At 38.2% G+C, this 17,970-nt stretch overlaps 2 protein-coding genes across 6 annotated transcripts in view; one reads left to right on the forward strand and one right to left on the reverse strand.

The window, feature by feature from the left end:
* Positions 1-1,000: 1,000 nt before the first annotated feature.
* On the reverse strand, positions 1,001-4,679 carry LOC134792907 (protein pelota). The gene is made up of 7 exons (XM_063764349.1): positions 4,510-4,679; positions 4,176-4,419; positions 3,545-3,799; positions 2,904-3,126; positions 2,095-2,287; positions 1,458-1,564; positions 1,001-1,153 (listed from the first exon to the last, which is right to left on the reverse strand). The coding sequence occupies exons 1-7, from the start codon at positions 4,548-4,550 to the stop codon at positions 1,056-1,058; spliced, it is 1,161 nt and encodes a 386-aa protein (XP_063620419.1). The 5' UTR covers positions 4,551-4,679; the 3' UTR covers positions 1,001-1,055.
* Positions 4,680-5,005: 326 nt separating this feature from the next.
* Positions 5,006-17,970, forward strand: part of LOC134792915 (CAP-Gly domain-containing linker protein 1) — an 80,940-nt gene continuing 67,975 nt past the window's right edge. For 3 of the 5 annotated variants that reach the window (XM_063764359.1, XM_063764362.1, XM_063764361.1), the window contains exons 1-2: positions 5,006-5,300; positions 5,640-5,979. In XM_063764359.1, the coding sequence (XP_063620429.1) occupies positions 5,724-5,979 (256 nt within the window). In that variant the 5' untranslated portion in view covers positions 5,006-5,300; positions 5,640-5,723. Of the gene's footprint in view, positions 5,301-5,323; positions 5,980-17,970 lie in introns of those variants that run through there. The other 2 variants (XM_063764364.1, XM_063764360.1) reach the window with 2 other exon arrangements.

A 17,970-nucleotide genomic window follows, 5' to 3' on the forward strand; every position in this document is an offset into this window, starting at 1 on the left:
GCATATGCACGTAGGTCTATGTTACTCTGTGGCTTGTGACCGATTAATCAGTCTTTGGCGTTGAACCTGCGGTGCGGATATATCGGTCATTGGCGTCCAAAGGGTTAACTGTGCATTGGTGGACCTTATGCCTTTTGTAATAAGGTCCACCGATGGAAAGTTAACAGTGTAGGCGATGGTACATAGCACTCAGTTGAAAGCCCAATAAAGTTACCACTGATTATTTGGCTTAGTTAAAACGCTTACACAACAACAAAAGTTATTAAATAGTGTACAAACTGCTCATTTGCTATCTCTTTTTGTTCCAAAATTGTAATTATGACCATAATATCTCCATAGCTGTAATCACACTATATGACTGAATAGTAGTTAAGGAAACATTTGAATACAGTCAGCTTCAGCGAATGAGATAATGTTTTGAAATAGAACATTACTAAACTTGCCGGGAAATTAGGGATTACCGGCCGGCCAAGTAATTAATTATGTAATTACAGATGATGATCACAGCCTATTATAACAAAGATAAATAAATAAATATTATAGGACTTTCTTACACAGATTGCCCAAGTCCCACAGTAAACTCAAGAAGGCTTGTGTTGTTGGTACTCAGACAACGATATATATAAATACTTAAATACAAAGAAAACAACCATGACTCAGGAACAAATATCTGTGTCATCACACAAATAAATGCCCTTACTGGGATTCGAACCCAGGACCATCGGCTTCACAGGCAGGGTCACTACCCACTAGGCTAGACCGGTCGTCTAGAGATGATGACAATATTTCCGCGCAAGTTTGAGAAAATGATACACGCTCATGTTCTCTTCGTCCACACGAACGCGGATCCGCTGTGTGAGCGAGACAGCGCTATGAACATTAGGTATATAGCGATGTCCCGTTTGCACACCGCCGCGGCGCGCGAATCCGCGTCCGTGTGACCACACCATAGACATTAAGCTCCTGCTAGTACTAAGATTATTTTGAACGCCTAGCAGGCTGACTGCACCAAAGTTTGTTCATTGAGCACATACTATTGTGTTAATGTGTAAAAGTTAATCCGAATCTGAATCCTCGTCTTCTTCGTCGCTGTCTTCCAACTCGGGCATTGGGAACCGCAGAATGGCTGCCACGCCTGTTAGCTGGTCCAGTTCTGTAAAAACAAATGCTACAGTTATACAACATGCCTATAAAGAATGGTGGTTGATTTTAACATTGTGTTCCTGATCATATTAGGGACCAGACTAAATATTTTTTGGACCTAGAGGACCATTTTTTGAAGCAATTTGCTCTTGCTCAAAACAAGTGTCTACGAGTACATTCCAACTACGTACGTGCATTCATTTAAGAGTTTTTTTTTTGCTCGTGACGTATCGTGCATAATGAAACAAAACTACTTAATGTGAATAAATCAACACAGTAAAAAGGTAACATAATGAAAGTGAATAGAAACTTACGTTCACCAGAAACGTGCATGCTCGAGAATATTCTGACGTCTCCACCGTTGTCCCGTACCGAGTCCACCAGCGCAACATACTCCTTCCTCTTCTGGATGTCTTGACATCTGCAATCAAGGTTTAGGATTAGAGTATTGACATGTTTAGTTGGGTTGTGTTATATCTATAGTTGTTCCCTTCTCGAGAACATTCTCAACTTACTATGGGAAATATTCTCGAGCGAGAACATTTTCCCATACAAAAGGGAGAACATACTCGCGAACGGGACAACTCTTTATATCCATAGCTTAGATAAATGAAGAAGAAGACGCACAAAGTGGTGCAAAATATTGTTACCGCAGGTTTGACAACTAAACTATCACTACAATCTTCACAAAGCACTAATGTGAGGGAGTCAGATAGCTACATTATTTCTTGCGATATCACAATCACACCATTTTAAAATGCAATACTGGGCACAGGACCCCTCCCATTGAACAAGTGTATTTGTACTCTAGTCCCAGATAGCTTATGCAGCTGGGCGAGTTCATGCAAACGTTCTAATTTGTTTACAAATCTATGCAGACTTCCTCTCAATTTTTCTTCACCGAAAAACAGAAAATGATTCAATACTTTTATACAAAAAGGAAATACAAACCTAAATAACTTATCAGATATCATCAGGACCTCAATCGCTTGTGCCTCATTAGCCCTCTCAACATGCTTCTTCCCGTAGAACGCCTTGGCCGGCTCCAACTGCAACATGGTGTAGAAACTCTCCAGGAGCTTTACCTCACTTGCCGCTTTTGTGTCTGAGATTTTTGCCATTACTGCTGGCTCTTGAAGAACCTCTGAAATTATACAATGAAAAAGATTAAGACAATGGAACCGCTTCTCAATTCAAACATAGTCCCCATTTTCCTTCCTGGATATTAACTTTATAAAAAACATTTTTACATAATTTATTGTGTTGTTAACATAGCCCTATGGCCCTTCGTTTTGACTTATTTCGATCTTTTGATTACTAAATTATTATAAGTGTTAGAAGCAAAAAATTAATTCCATACAAATAATCATAAAAAAACTGGATATTCAACAAAGGGTGAAAATATCACAGTAGTCCTAGTCAATAGTCAGTAGTCAATTATGTGCTAGCCCGGCAGTTCTGGTTAATACTTAGGGCATACTGAAAGTTCCTGGACTGGCCACTTAGAAAAAATAAGACATCTCATATATCAGAATCCAGAAACTTTCAGTATGGCCCACGTACCTAATACACATTAAATTGCGTAAAAACAAAGAAGACGCGGTCACAAGACGTCTTTGCTTTTCTGGAAACTGGCACTGAACACCTAATTTTCATAATGTTAATGAGTAAAAGTACAAAAACTCCAAATGTTTGTTTTCAGTGGTATATTTTAATTTTGTTGTATGTATAAGAAAATTGATCAACATCTGTTAATATACCTTTCAATGAATGTTTGAACCCAGACGATGCTTTGACCAGCAAGAACTTGCCCTTATTATCAATGAGCAGTTTGTTGTCAGTTTTAATGGCTTGCTGCATCATGTATTCGAAGAACTGATCCTTGACGAAGCCGGGGGATGCTATAATTACACACTTCACTATGGAGAAGTCTATGTGCCGCAGAATTCCTTGCATCACTGCTTCGTAAAACTTGTTTAGGCCCTGGAATTGAGAATTTGGTATGTTTAGTCCAGTGTTTGGTGTTTTTGATATGGGTCAATTTTCTCCAAAATATACCCCATAGTTTGCCATTTGCCAACATTAGAGCTATTGCGACATATTTTTGAATAAGATGTGCACCCATACCCATATTCACAGTCGACTGTTTGATACAGTAATTTAAAAATGGTGAAATTTTAGGTATTTATTTGCATTATGTGACATTAATAGAAAATATTTGAAGAGGCTGGAGTACAAATGACGAAAAAATAGGAAAGGGTCAAAATCAACCTATTTCCTGAATAAGAGGTGGCACTTTACAAGTGGCCTCCTTTATTTTCTGTCACTAATCAAATAATCTCGGTTTTAATGTGTCCATAATTTGTAACAGTTATTCATATTGTGAACTTCAATCATATACCTTTTCATGTTGCTGTACAAATCCTTTCCGTTTCCTAGGAATAGTGATATCAATCTTTGACCGCACTAGAGTCATGGACGGTGTGATGAGGCACACATGCGCCAGCCCCTCCTGCATTACCACCGCAGCAACGTCTGCGTTTGCTGCCGGGTCGCATGCCATCTCCACTCTCTCCAGGGCCACGGAGTCCCATAGTGCTTTTTGTAAATTAAACTTTCTGTTTAATTCTAGATCTAATGTGTGGTATGCACCCATCTGAAAATGGTTGTTAATATTATGGTCAAGAATTTCATAGATTCATCATCAATTTCATGGCAATAATGGAATCATTCTTTGTCTATTGGCTTATGGTGCTAATCATCACATAGGATTATTTAGACTCCAGCAGTGGCGGATTTGCAGTGTTGGCCGCCCTAGGCCCCAGGCCCTGTAGTAACTACTAGCCACCCCTTTCTCAGCACCCATCTATAGACTGCCGCCCCTTATATCTTGCCGCTCCAGGTCCGGGCCTACTGGGCCTTAGTGCAAATCCGCCACTGGACTCCAGTAGATCATTTATGACTATGGATAATGTAAGATTAATTTCCTAACAAACATTAGGATGAGGATGGATGAAATAAAAAAAAGTTACCTTGACATATTGGTTCTCCACCACATTTCGCCCTTTCAACCGTAACACACATGCTTGAGTATCGAAGTCTATTGTCTCCACATTTATAGTCAAAGTTGTCCTAACTCTGCTACTGGTAGACGAACCAGTAGCGGATTCTGTTTGTACTTTACGTACGGTAGACGCAGTCACAATATCTCCTTCAGAAATGAGGTTGTACGCGTGCCAGATGTCTTCTGGCTCTTCAGGAGTGAGGCTGATGCTCCTGTAATCATAAATAGGTATGTTTTCCTTAGATTAAAACGATAAAATATAGAAAATTCGCCGGAATTTTAGCAGTGTAAAGGAACCTTACCCGCACCCATCCTTTTCGATGCTTTTGTGATTTAACTTCATCTTAGGATTCTTGGGGTCTGATTGCGTATTTTATTCCATTCTAGTTTTTAATTGAATTACTTATGGCTACGTTAAATTGCTGTTTGTGCCATCTGCTAACCACACAATCACAAAATACAAGACAGACGAGCGAGATGAGTGACAGTGACGTGACCAGACAGATGGAATGACAGCTGAAGGAGAAACAGACGGAGCCTATTTGAGACTTATATTAGACTGCTGGCTATGAGAAAAATAATGTATAAATGCATTTACCACTTGATTTATCCCTTTTTTTTACCTAACTAATTATTAAAAAATAGAAAACAGTAATTTTATAAACAATTTTGCAGTAAATCATAATACTTTTCTTGGAAATTATGAATGACTGCGTTTTTAACTATTACCGGAGTAATATTTAATAACGAGTACGGAGAAAGTTTATCTGTGGTAATTTTGAACTTTCGGTCGGTGACGGAGACGGTGGAACAGCAAAACGCATTTTTGTTGTCGTGGTATTAAATAATGGGTCCATAAATATTTACCTACGTGCTTCTTAACTCCGCGATAATGTTCAATGACTCTTAGTGCCAAACTACATTTATAGATGTGAAAAGAATTTTGTTTATGGATTAAAATAATAATGTTTGTGCAGTGCTAGTGCTATTGATAACGCTGTCAAGCTCAGCTGGGTTTCATTTCAACGAGCGGTAAAAATCTCGCGATTTTTTCTAGGTAGCGGAAAGCACTTTTGTGCTCCAGTTCCTCAAGGTATGCCGTTACATTTTCTCTATTATGCTAGCTTGCTCAAGATGAGCTAACGACTTTGTGTGTATTAAAAACATAACACGGTATTGTTTTCTGTTATTTATTTTTTTAAGCGGTCGCGTGATGTTTACATCACTTAATTTTGGGTTTTGATTACTCGTAAATATTCCTAAAGAAATCGAAGATATTATAACAGTTCTTAAAGAAACGTCCTATATTTACGATAACCAACATTGGCCGTGATCCATATTGCGTGTCCTCTCCTATTGCGCGGGAACTTGCTTTATTTTTAGCATTCGCGTGTTTATCGGTGTCGCGTCGCAAATATTATTTAAATTGCAGTGAAAACTTAACATGCGGGCGATTGATAAGATAGGTTCATGAACAATAAAAAAAATTGAAGTGCATCAATAAAGTGAATCAAGAATGAGCGAACCGCAAGAGACGACGGCGAGTGACGCGGCGCTGCAGCCGGCCGTGTCATCGACGTCGCTAGTAGGAGATGCATCTCCCCCCGGCTCTACAGCATCTCAGAGCACAGCTGCAGCTTCAGTCAAGTCTGCAGAATCTACCAGACCCTCGAGCCTGCCGAAACCATCAGGACTCAAGCCTCCCAGCAAGATTGGCAGGCTGTGTTCCAACTCAGCCCCAAAACCAGCAGTCCCCATCTCTCCAAGGACAGGTGAGTGTTATTCAATAATTTCATTTCTTAAACATCTATTTTAGATTAGGCATGTTTATGAATTCTAGATCTTAGAAGAATCTAAAAGAGACCAAGCAAACTGCAATTGACACCAACTTTTGCTTTTGGTGTTAATTATTTTCTCTAATTAGTTGATGTGCTTATCATCATCAGCATTATTCTCATGCCTTTGTGTACATTCATTCATTAGAGGCATTAAGCAATTATTGGCAGAGTTCGAGTTCAGATAATGACTGTTGTTAACAATGTTGATTGATTTGACTTTACTCATTGTTCCCGTGCTCTTATTATCTTCAATCAAGTTAATAGGTCACAAAGTCTCTAGGTCAGATCAAATATTCTCCAAAATTGGTTAATAAACAAATTATCCATTTTATCTTAAATATTACCTATTCCAAAATGCGACATAGGAGATCAACAATTAGTTATGGGTTTTGCCTTGAAATATTGCTTTTCCTTTAACAAAAAAAATTAGCAATACATATCTAAATTTGCAGCAAAATACTGTGAAATGTGGTTAAGTTTCATGTTGCAGTACATTGCCCCAGTTTCACGGGCACATGTTTTGATAAAAGAACAGTATGCACTTGTTGTCAAAACAGAGCTCATATTAAATTCCACAACACATATTTTAGGAGATTATCTATTCTTGCCGGTGTAAAATGATAAGATAAACCTATATATACCTATGTTTTTGAAGAGATAAGAGATGACTTTATTTAATAGAATCTTAATATGTTTACTTGCAAAGGCAGTGTTAGGTCATCACTATTATTAACCCATGAGCTGCAGGTGACCTCAGCTCTCGTTATATTGGAATGTCATTAAATTTCGATGATAAAACAACCTTGGGAACAGATAAAACGAAACCAGTTTCTTGACTTTAAAATTTGCGTGGATCGTGTTCTGCTGTGCTTGAGTTTGATGAGTAATTGTGGCCATTAAACATGCAAGGATGATTTTAAATTGGATGCTTAATTGCAGTTTCTAATTGATATTTATCAGACATCATTTTGTAGCGATCAGATCAGACATCATAATATCGGTGCAGTTAATTGAATTAAAGTGATGGCTAAAATCAGTACTATGCACCAACTTAACTCTGTGTTAACTTTAGTTTAAATTATGGTAGGAATAACGTACTTAGGTATGATACCGGAAGGGCCTACCTTATCAATTTGTAGGTACAAATAAAACAGTCTCGTAACATTAAACTAATTTTACGGTTTAACTCACGTATTTTTAGTCACTCGCGCGTTTCGGAGCGTCTAATAGGTAGAGTCGATTATTAAAGGTATGAGTATCGTAACATTTTGCTGAAGTGAAACATAGCATTTAGGAATATACTGGACGACATAATCATTAGTATAATATCATTTCAATCGGAAAGTTTACATGCAAATGCATAAAAGCCCGTCACGTGCCCGATGACGATGCCCGAACGTCACGAACATGCTACTATAGGTATATAGGTATGACCACATGCTTTTATTGAATTCTCCTACACAGATTTTATTCGTGCGTATCATGCCCCACAGTGCCTGTCCACTTTAAGTTCAAAGTAAATCAGATGCGATTTTGATTATTAATTATGCTACATGTTAACGCGTTTTGCGATAAGATTATCATAATACCTCCATAGTTCATTCATATTAGCATGTTATTTCCATACTAAACGTGGTGTGACAATGACGTGGCTACTGGTTAGTTTCGCCTGAAAGACGTCTGTTTCGATCGTGCGGCCTTTCGTTAGCGGCAATAACTCGATTTCACCGTACCACAGTCAACAAGGAGCGATATTCCAGTCGGTAGCCAAATCGTGCGTTAAGAAAAACCAGTACAAATACGTGTACCGGTAAGCCACACTTTTAACGACTCTTGGATCGCAGCTGAACTAGTTCATCTCAACGTTTAATTCGCCTGAGCACTGTAAACAGTAGGAATATAAGCTTAGGCTATAATTGTTACGTGATAGGTATTTTTTAACCTTTTACTGTGGCGGCGTGGCTAGTTAGTTTTGTTAGTTCCTGACCAGCCGGCACGATCGCATTTATTTTATGTTCGCTACAAAGCATTTGCTTCTTACTGGCTGAAGAACTGGACTGAAGAGAGGGACATATCCTACTATGTCCTACAGACACGACCGGTACTGATTCTACCGATAAGCTATTTCAAGTAAACCAGGAGTGTTTTCATCTAATAACCTCCTGACCATAGTTGTGCCATTCTCGAGAACGGGACAACTATACTCCTGACACCTCACGATGTATGAAAAGGACTGGTACATTTGGTCCTTTTCATACTAATCTAAAATTCACGTCTATATAAAGCCCTACATCTCCTTTAATCATTTGTACTTATCTTAGCGCTTTTCTGGTCGCATCCTTAATTAGAGATAGACATAATGCTCGAAGTACGATCGGCGAAGTTAGAGCCATATTGGCAATCTAATGCCAAAATTTAGAGTGGGTAGTTTTTGTCAGGCAATTGTTGTTAAACCTTCTAAAAAGAGAGAAAACAGGTACTTATTGTTATCAAGCTTTTATCAAATGAACAGGTTTCTTTATAATTTACTACTTATTTTTTACATCCTTAACCAGAACGTTCATTATATCATAATTGTCATATAAAGTTGAAAGTTCAGCTTTCAACCACTGATATTATACTGTTACATCAAAACTTTCGCATTATAATAGCGCGGAATGTCTAAACGCAAGTTGTTTAGAGTTTTTATATCAGGTAACGGGCCTCCCCAACAAAAACTGAAATCCTGTTATAGTTAAGTGAATCTGAATACCGGTTCTTGGCACGACCTTCGAGTACTACGGAATGAGTGGCGTTAATATTATTATAGTACTAATACCGTTATTTTGAAACAATGTATGAGGAAACGATTTAATGCACACAGTTATTATCTTATTAAACAATTACTTGGAACGTTTAATTTTCGTAATTGTTTTTAAAAGTACAATCAGCAAAAATACCCAGCTCTATAATAGTGAATGGAAATTAATGACGTTAACAAATTAATAAAATTCTTATGTTTTTTCTGTTTTACATTTGTATAAAACTTCTCCTATGGCATTAAATATTCGAAAGGGATGGTTGTATTATTTGTAGGAATTTGCGATTTTCCAAATCATCCCGTTGTCAAATTTACCCTTATGTACATTGCCCAGTATCATGGTGGTCCAGGACTTCATTTCATTAATTACACGTCAATAATTGGTAATTGTCTGTATGTGTCGTAAAGACATGTTAACTACATAATTGATATTGCAACCCGCCATTTTCCGAAGTAGGTAAGACGTATAAAAACAAATGACATTAATTAGTCTCACACTAAGTACAGTATTTAGATAAGTGTCAAGGATGTATGTCCTGTGTGCTTAGTAAGTGAGCCCGAAATGGCTTATTCGTGTTTTGGTCATGGACCTCCGATTTGTCTTCGTCCATTCTATTGTTCGTGATTCACTTTCTCCCGCGTGCGTGACTGACTGGGCTGTTGTTGCTGCCACTTAAGAGTTCGGCTCAGTCAAACCGCTATATATTTAATTATTTATGCTCTGAGGGCCTACTGCAAAAACGAAAATCTAAATTCGTTATCTGCTTCTATCGCTCTTGCATATTCCAGCGATAGAGAGATTAGAGAGCCTGGAGAGGCAGATGAAGAATTTTCCATTTTTGTTTTTCGCGGTATTAATGATATTAGATCAATAAAGTGTCCCATATTTTAATAGCCACGCTTTGAATTCTCGCCCTCGCCCGAATGGTGGTTCGTAAGAACCTTATCATAAGTGAACTACAAAAAAAAATATTGATTGAAAAGAGATCAAAAACATTGACTAGTTTGTTTCTTGGCGATTTTTCCGTTTTCAGTGTGACTTTCCGAACACAACAGCCATAAAGGCCAGGCCACACCGGCTGCGTGTGCGTAGACGTGCGCGTGAACGTGCGCTAAAATGTTGGAACCGCGCACGCACCCGTCACGTTAGCGGTGTGTCGGATCTCATAAGGAACTGTATATTACAACGCGCACGTCTACGCATACGCACCCGGCCTTAATAGTTAGGTTAATTAACCTAAATTAATAACCCTTCACTAGTGGCATACTTAATTTTATAGTTGTTGGAATAATAACTTTGCTATGTCATTAAATTTAAATTTGATACACGTACAACCACAACCTGCTTGCCTGTTACTCGAAAGATACCTAAACAAGTAATTTGGTTATGCATAATAATTCATATTAAATATCTGGGAGACCGAGCTTTGCTCGGAAAACATATAAAAACTCAAAAATGCGCTTTTTACTCCCGAAAACCCCCATATAGCAAATTTCATCGAAATCGTTAGAGCCGTGTCCGAGATCCCCGAAATATATATATAAATAAATAAACAAGAATTGCTCGTTTAAAGGTATAAGATTATGGGTCGCGAGTCACAATTATACTGGTTTCTTTGAGGTCAGTGTTCGGTAAGCTACGAGAACGCGCCCCTGCGCCGGCGCCGCGCCGGGTTATCCATCCGCTCTATTATCGCCGCTCGATCACGAACCAAGCACTTTTTCTTATTACTTCTGCTATCTAAATGTCAATAAAAACCGACCAAAATAGACTTGGCAATCTTGGCATGTTGATTACTTAATACACTGCCATAGATCAATCAACTCATTTTTAGGGTTCCGTACCCAAAGGGTAAAACGGGACCCTATTACTAAGACTCTGCTGTCCGTCCGTCCGTCCGTCCGTCTGTCACCAGGCTGTATCTCACGAACCGTGATAGCTAGACAGTTGAAATTTTCACAGACGATGTATTTCTGTTGCCGCTATAACAACAAATACTAAAAACAGAATAAAATAAAGATTTAAGTGGGGCTCCCATACAACAAACGTGATTTTTGACCGAAGTTAAGCAATGTCGGGCGGGGTCAGTATTTGGATGGGTGACCGTTTTTTTTGCCTTTTTTTGCATTATGGTACGGAACCTTTCGTGCGCGAGTCCGACTCGCACTTGCCCGGTTTTTTATTCACGTTTCTTATGCTTATATGTATATTTATTTGGAGGCAAATAACAGGCATACCTATACTTTGCAGAGCTGTTACGGCGCGCAGCGCTTTTATTTAGTTAATTTTGAGTTTGTTGTTGTGGTATAGTATTCATGAAAATGATATATACCTTATACTGCAGCTGTATTATGGTAACATAACAAAACCTAAAGGTCAATAACGAGTGTATAATTTATATATAGAAGCTCAGAATATTCTAGACATTCTTAATCGACATAAATGAGAATAAAAATGAGTGTTAACGACGCCTGAATTTACATATTGATGTGCTGTGAATAACCTGTTTAGTTACGGTAACAAGCGAGTTGACGTAAAATATCTTCGTTCGTGTCCTAAGGAAATACTTAGCGAATCGTCGATCCGATACCCTCCAATTCATCCGAGCCGACCCTATTACCTTGTTGACCTTATTTGCGAAACGTTGCCCTGCGAAGATTAGGCTGAGCTTCTCAAGCCAATTGATCGAATTAGCCAACGAGCTACGTTTTATTGCAAGTGCACTTCGTTGTGTAGGTTTAAAGTGTAATCGCATCCTCAATCGACTTTTGGTAGACTATATACACACAACAACACCAACACAACAATAATATGTGTGCTTAAGGCGAAACAGGAGCTGAGTTTTAAATATTTTAGGTAAATATACCCGTCTCGCTAACGGAAGCGGCACCTAAAAGTAGTGCGATAAGGACAAGGCGAAAAATCCTGCGTAAAAATCTCAAAAATCGAGGTTTAGTACTCCTCTGTTTCCTCCTCCAAAACTTAACCAATCGTAACCAAATTTGGAAATCTAAATGATTATGAAATTATCTGTGTCGGACCGTTTTGCTTTTTTGGCTAATTGATATCAGTTTTGAATGCCACGCCTCTCATTGCGGCATAGTCAATTAGGCCATTTTGGCCATTTTTGAAGGGCTGTAGCGCCTTAAAAAACAAAAATATCAAAAAAAAGCAAAACGGTCCGACACAGATATTGACAATATTAATCTTTGTTGAAAAAATCATTGCTCTAGCTTCAAAAACCACGGAGGAAAACGAGGAGTACGTTTGTATGGAGAAATGACCACTCCCGTTGGCTCTTAAGGAGCCGCTATGATAGTAGAGCAAATAAGTATCAGCTAGGTACATTGTTTAATCGTAAGTTATCGTGGTTTACATGCCTTAGGCCCACTTGCACCATCCCACTAACCCGGGGTTAAGCGGTTAAACCGTTAACCCAGTATCAAAATGTACTTGTAACCATGGTAACTCCAGGTTTAACCGGTTAACCCCGTGTTAGTGGAATGGTGCAAGTTGGGCCTTATAATATTTAACTCTAACCGCGAGCCTTACATAAATTTTACATTCTTGTAGGCATGATATGAACCTATACTTATAGAGAGTAGATAGATTGGATCATTTCAGCGTCAATATTTTATTAATGGCAATTACATACTATTCTTCGAAACTACTTCAACTATACCTACTTTGTATTAAATTAGTTCCTAGTATTGTCTGACTGGTAAGAGTGGTAAGTCCGATCAAACTTTTGGGATTAGCGAGAATAAATGGTCGTATAGTATAAGATTTGGACTATATACTACTCTTCTCTTCTACACCTACGAATACTACGAATAATATGCAATAGGACTGTTTATTTGCAAGTCAATTTACTTTACTGTAACTACTTTATCTAATAAGTAAGTTTAATACGCGCTATTTCTATTCGCGCTATTTGCAAATAGATCGCAACTTAGACCCGATATAGTTTTCTCGGAATGGCCGGTATGTTTCGACGGTTGATAATAGCTAACTAGCTGACTCATTAACACCTGGTTCCCAGTTTGCCTTTATAATATCGCTTCTAACGCGAAACGCTCCGCCTAAATACTTCATTCCGCTTTCTACCTCTTTGTTGTGGTCGCCGTCTGTCCATCAATTCGCATGACATGTCTGTCTGGTTAGTGTCTGTCTGTCCGTTTTTGCGATCGTAATGACTTTGAAAGTGGGGGTAAACATTGATTTGCTTACACTTTTTCTGATTCCCACAGATATAATGAAATTCATGAGATTGGTTGAAATAACCGCGTAAATTCTCAGGCTAAATTGGTCAATAAAGTGGCATATATTGCATTATAGTTTAGGTAATTATATGCATTGCAAATAGTTCGTCCTTGATCCAATTTAATCCCAATGAGGTCCTTTTAAACTATGCGAATAGGCTTTCAAGGTATACCTATAGGGGACGCAAAAACCTTATATTTTAAGAGGCTTATTTCAAAACTGCAGTTTAATTTCTGAGGTTCGGCTTACCTCTTACCTCCAATTAAGATTTTGCGTAAATGGCAAAAGCTAGTTTCCAACATATTGACCATTTAGATAGCCGATAGCAATATACGCTTATTTATTTGTTTATTCGATACATAGGGCATTGATTCATGTTAGCACACGTCGTTATCATTAAAGTAGCGGCCCACCCAAGTCTATTGAAATCAAATGCTAAATGTAATCCTGCAACCCGGCGGCCTCGGAGCATTCTACAATCAAAACAGCGTGATATTCTCACAAAATGTCAAGAACCTAAGCGCACGCGCAGCGCCTGCACCTAACCGAATTAAGGCCTGTGCACACCGGCTGCGTGTGCGTGCGGCATTGTAGTATACAGATCCTTATGAGAGACGGCACACCGCTTGCGTGACGTGTGCGTGTGCGGCTCCAACATTTTAGCGCACGCGCAAGCCGGTGTGCACAGGCCTTTACGTTGTGCGCCATTTGCTTCCTGTTTTTTCAAATTACTTTAGGTAGTTGTTATGGCACCTTTCACCCTATTACACTTATTTATTTTGCGGCGGTTATATCTCATAATATGTAACCATTTCGAATGATTACCGAATCGATTAAGATAATATGCGTCACTTTCACACTTCGCTTTAGCTTAAGAATTATCAGATCTTATAACAATGATATACCTACCTAATCAGTTTTTATTTGCGGCTGACCTATTGTTTTTTTATTGCTGTTAATGCGGATTCCTTGTGCAGAACAATAACTTTTGACAGTGACATGAAATTTGATATTATTGCTTAACGTTTAAAGACGTCTGAATTATATTTTGACAATAACTGCAAATGTAGAGTTTCACAATCGCCCGAGTAAACATTATACTTGTTTTCATTGTGGAATCCGTGAGAATAAAGAGTGGCACAATTTCAGGTGCCATTTTATTATGATCAGCGATTTTTGTATTCTGTAGTCGGAAATAAAAGTAAAGTACCTAAACATAAACTTTATGAAAGCTAACACGAATGGTACGCAGGAGTGAATGAACGCGGGTGTAATGTGTATGCCAAAATAAGGAAGATGATATGACATGATATTTATACAATTAGTGACAATAAATTATTAACAGACTAATAAGATTCACGAGTTATTTTTTAATATATATTCCTCGATTTCACGAAAACTGTTGAGCCGATTTGGAAAAGTCTTTTGTTTGAGGCAAGGGTTCCTCCGTTGGTCCTATTGTCAATTTGTAATCAAGTCAGGACAACATTTATAATTATGAATTTGGATTACCATTTTAATCCCCCGTGCAATCAACTGTTTGAAAGGATTTAACGAAGAGGAAGTGCTGATGAAGACCAAGAAGTAATGATCAAGATATAATGAAACACTCCACCCTACACCCTAACTAACCAGACTAACTTGTTTTGTTGTGTTTCGGCCGATTATAATCTCATGAATGTCGACGGTACCTTATACCACATTAAATTTGACATTATATTGTTGGCCGTTGCACTCTTTCTGTCGGCCTTATCTAGATGCCACAAGCAGTGCAGAGCAAATCGTGACTGTAATCTCAGTTCAAGGTCGCCACAATTGCAATTTGCAGCACATTATTAATGCGCAGGTCCGGATTCCGGATGACATCATAATGTCGCTATAACTGATAAAAAATTCCGAATTCGTGTCCACTAACAGATTTCGCGGACTTTGTGATTAAGCTCGTGACCACCTGTAGGGCTACGATGGTCGGTTTTTTATCATTTGTCGTCATGCCTGTCACGTTCTAACAATTATGTACCTAAGTGCGAAAGTCACGCATGACGACAGGTGATAAGATGCGACCGTGATACCGCCGCCGATCATTATAATCGTGTGACAAGGTTTCTCATTATAACTATTTTATTACGAATTCTATTATTAAATTTAAAAAACCTAGTAAATATACACCTGTCAGCTAAAGAACAGTATTATATGTTACTTGATATACAAGCAATATCATGTATTTTTCAATCGGTCTTCCACATCAAAGAAAGTATTGATTATGCAATTTATGAATACTAGATTACGATGAAATTAGTTAATAAAACACCTTTGTTATTTTGTTTCTATCGATTAGAACTTATATCTCAGCGAAGTGAATGAAGTGATGGATAGAGCATTCCTAGAGAAAGAAAGTTATTTACGCGCTAATTACTTCAAAATCTAGTCGTCTGTTGCGGTTCCGGCTCCAATAATGATTAGTGAGAGCTTCAAAACATTTGTTAAAATAAAAATACCTAGTACTAAACCTAGTATTTAGTCACGGACCTGGATTCCTGCTTGCTCTCATACTTGTGATAGACAATGCTTACCTTATCTTATATTTCTTACACACTAATAGTATTAAGCAGATAGTTGTCTCCTGATTTTGCTGATCCTCAAAAAGAGTCAAATTTTATTCACAGGTATAGTGCCTACAAAAATAGTATATATCTGGTCTGTGTTGATTTAAACGTATTTTTCGTGTAAGTTTTATGATGCATAACTGCAATAACTTACGTAACTTCACAATACTCTCCCATCTCTTTATATCTCATCCAAAAGTGATTTTATATTACTAAACTAGCACCTTTTTCCTTAGTCTGTCGTATCTTTTTTCTTAGATTAATTACGTATGCTGATATCACCATGTAGGTTTTCCCCGTGATTCCAGTAACTGCTGGACTGTCACGCTGTACTTTATTCACTACATCCGTACCTACTTCTTACGAAGGTCAAACCTTACTTAAAAGAATCAAAATTGATTCAAGAGGCACTTTCGGAATGACTGTATGGAATTCTCCAACGTCACGACATTGGCGTCAACACTTTAACCTTTGAAGTATTTCTAGCAGAGCTTTATATTAAGTTAAAGGTGTGTCGAATCAGAATTTGGTACATGGTCGTGTCGAGATCAAAACACATGCATGCAAAGTAACAGCATGTTTACCTACTGCTATCATAAACAATTGAATAGAGCAGTTACTCAGTGACAATATTTACTACCTAATTAAAACAAAGTTCGAATTCTAAATTAAGAATTCATTCAAAGCGCCAAAGTCGCATAACATTTTCTATCAGAAACGTAGCTAGAAAGTCGTTAGAAATATAATAGCCATATTGGCTAACGTGGTATTGCCAAAATCGACGACTTATGATGATATGAATGTAAAGTATATACCTGCGCCACGGATTTCGGTAATGCTATGACGCGATTAAGAAGAGAAGGTACGCCGGAATAATACCTACACGTCATACGTACAACACTTTGACCTCAGATGTTACCTCGTAAATTATAGCATTTTAGTGAGTTTTTTTAACTTTGGTTAACCCAGCAGGGGTCGACAAACTCCAACTCGCAAGCAGCACGTTGCTTCTAGAGAAGTACACTTGCGGCTAGACAAACCAAAATATATTGCGTGGCTCCTAGAAATGCCAGAATCAGATGGTTTTTAAAGTTTGCCGGCCACCGAGAGAGCCAGACTGCATGACAGTTGAATAGTTTTGTCTTGTATCTAATTATGTGAGACCCTAATAGTTGACTTTGAAGTACTGCTAGATTAATAGTCAAGTCGCAAAGTAACGCCATTGCTGGAAAGTGTTCCGGTCTGGCGGTCGAGCGGCGCCAGCGCACCGCAGGTGTGGAAAATTGCTCGCGTTGTCAACATATCGGGTTTATTGAGATGCTTTATGGTATGCGCTCGCTGCACGGTTAAGCTAGCGGACCGTTGCGTATAATGCTTGCTCCACATCGACGAAGTAAATGTACCTACTTGGTCAAACTGGGAAATAAAGGAGTAGCACTTACTGGAAAGTCCATGCATGAAGCACATATAACTTACTACGATTAACTAAGAAAGGCGGCAATAAATGTAAAATAGTTATTTGTTTTACAAGGGGGCAAAGTTGTTGTTTAACCGCTCGTGCTAATATCCGAGCAAGCGAAAGACTCCAAAATTGAAAAATGGAATCTTGAGGGTTGCGAGGGTTTCAAAGCACGAGGGTTAAACAAATTTTACCCCCGAGTGAAACACAAAATTTTTCACCACACCAACCCGAAGCAAATATTAAATGTAAAATATCAAACAAAATCAAACCATATCAAATCCAAATGAATGTTATTAAATATTTATCATCCAAAGTCATCATTTAAAAGTCAATTCTACCAGCAAACATAAGAAAACAACTCAAAATTTGCATTTGATTACTTTGCCTCACATGTGAATAAAATGCAACTTTGCTATCAGTTTTTAAAGTGCAAAGTAAGCCTTTCCGAGCTAGTGTGGTGAAAAAGAATTTAGCGTCTCATTTACCAAACCCTTCTAAATATCCTTAATGTACTCCTCCGATGCTATAGTTTATTTGTTAGGAATCAAACAGGTATGCCACCGTTTTCTTATTTACTCATCAGCTTAGGCATTGCTTTTAAATAAATATGGCGAACGGAGTCACTTGCACAAACAATACGTGACCGGAGGCAAAATAATACCGGCGGTCACACTCCGTCGCTTCGCAGCCACAACAAATATATCTCAAAGTATCGGCTTACGCTTTTTTCTATTAACAAAAAGTCTATCTACTGTGAAAACAACATTTAGCGACAGACAATTTAATTTGTGGT

Source organism: Cydia splendana, chromosome 8, assembly GCF_910591565.1.
Source record: "Cydia splendana chromosome 8, ilCydSple1.2, whole genome shotgun sequence".
NCBI lineage: Eukaryota > Metazoa > Arthropoda > Insecta > Lepidoptera > Tortricidae > Cydia > Cydia splendana.

Coding starts and splice junctions, on each gene's coding strand:
- LOC134792907 (XM_063764349.1), bottom strand. CDS start 4,550: ATGAAGTTAAATCACAAAAGCATCGAAAAGGATGGGTGCGG. Junction 3,127..3,544: donor TTGTACAGCAACATGAAAAG/GTATATGATTGA, acceptor TCTCAATTCCAG/GGCCTAAACAAGTTTTACGA. Junction 2,288..2,903: donor GTTCAAACATTCATTGAAAG/GTATATTAACAG, acceptor GTATAATTTCAG/AGGTTCTTCAAGAGCCAGCA.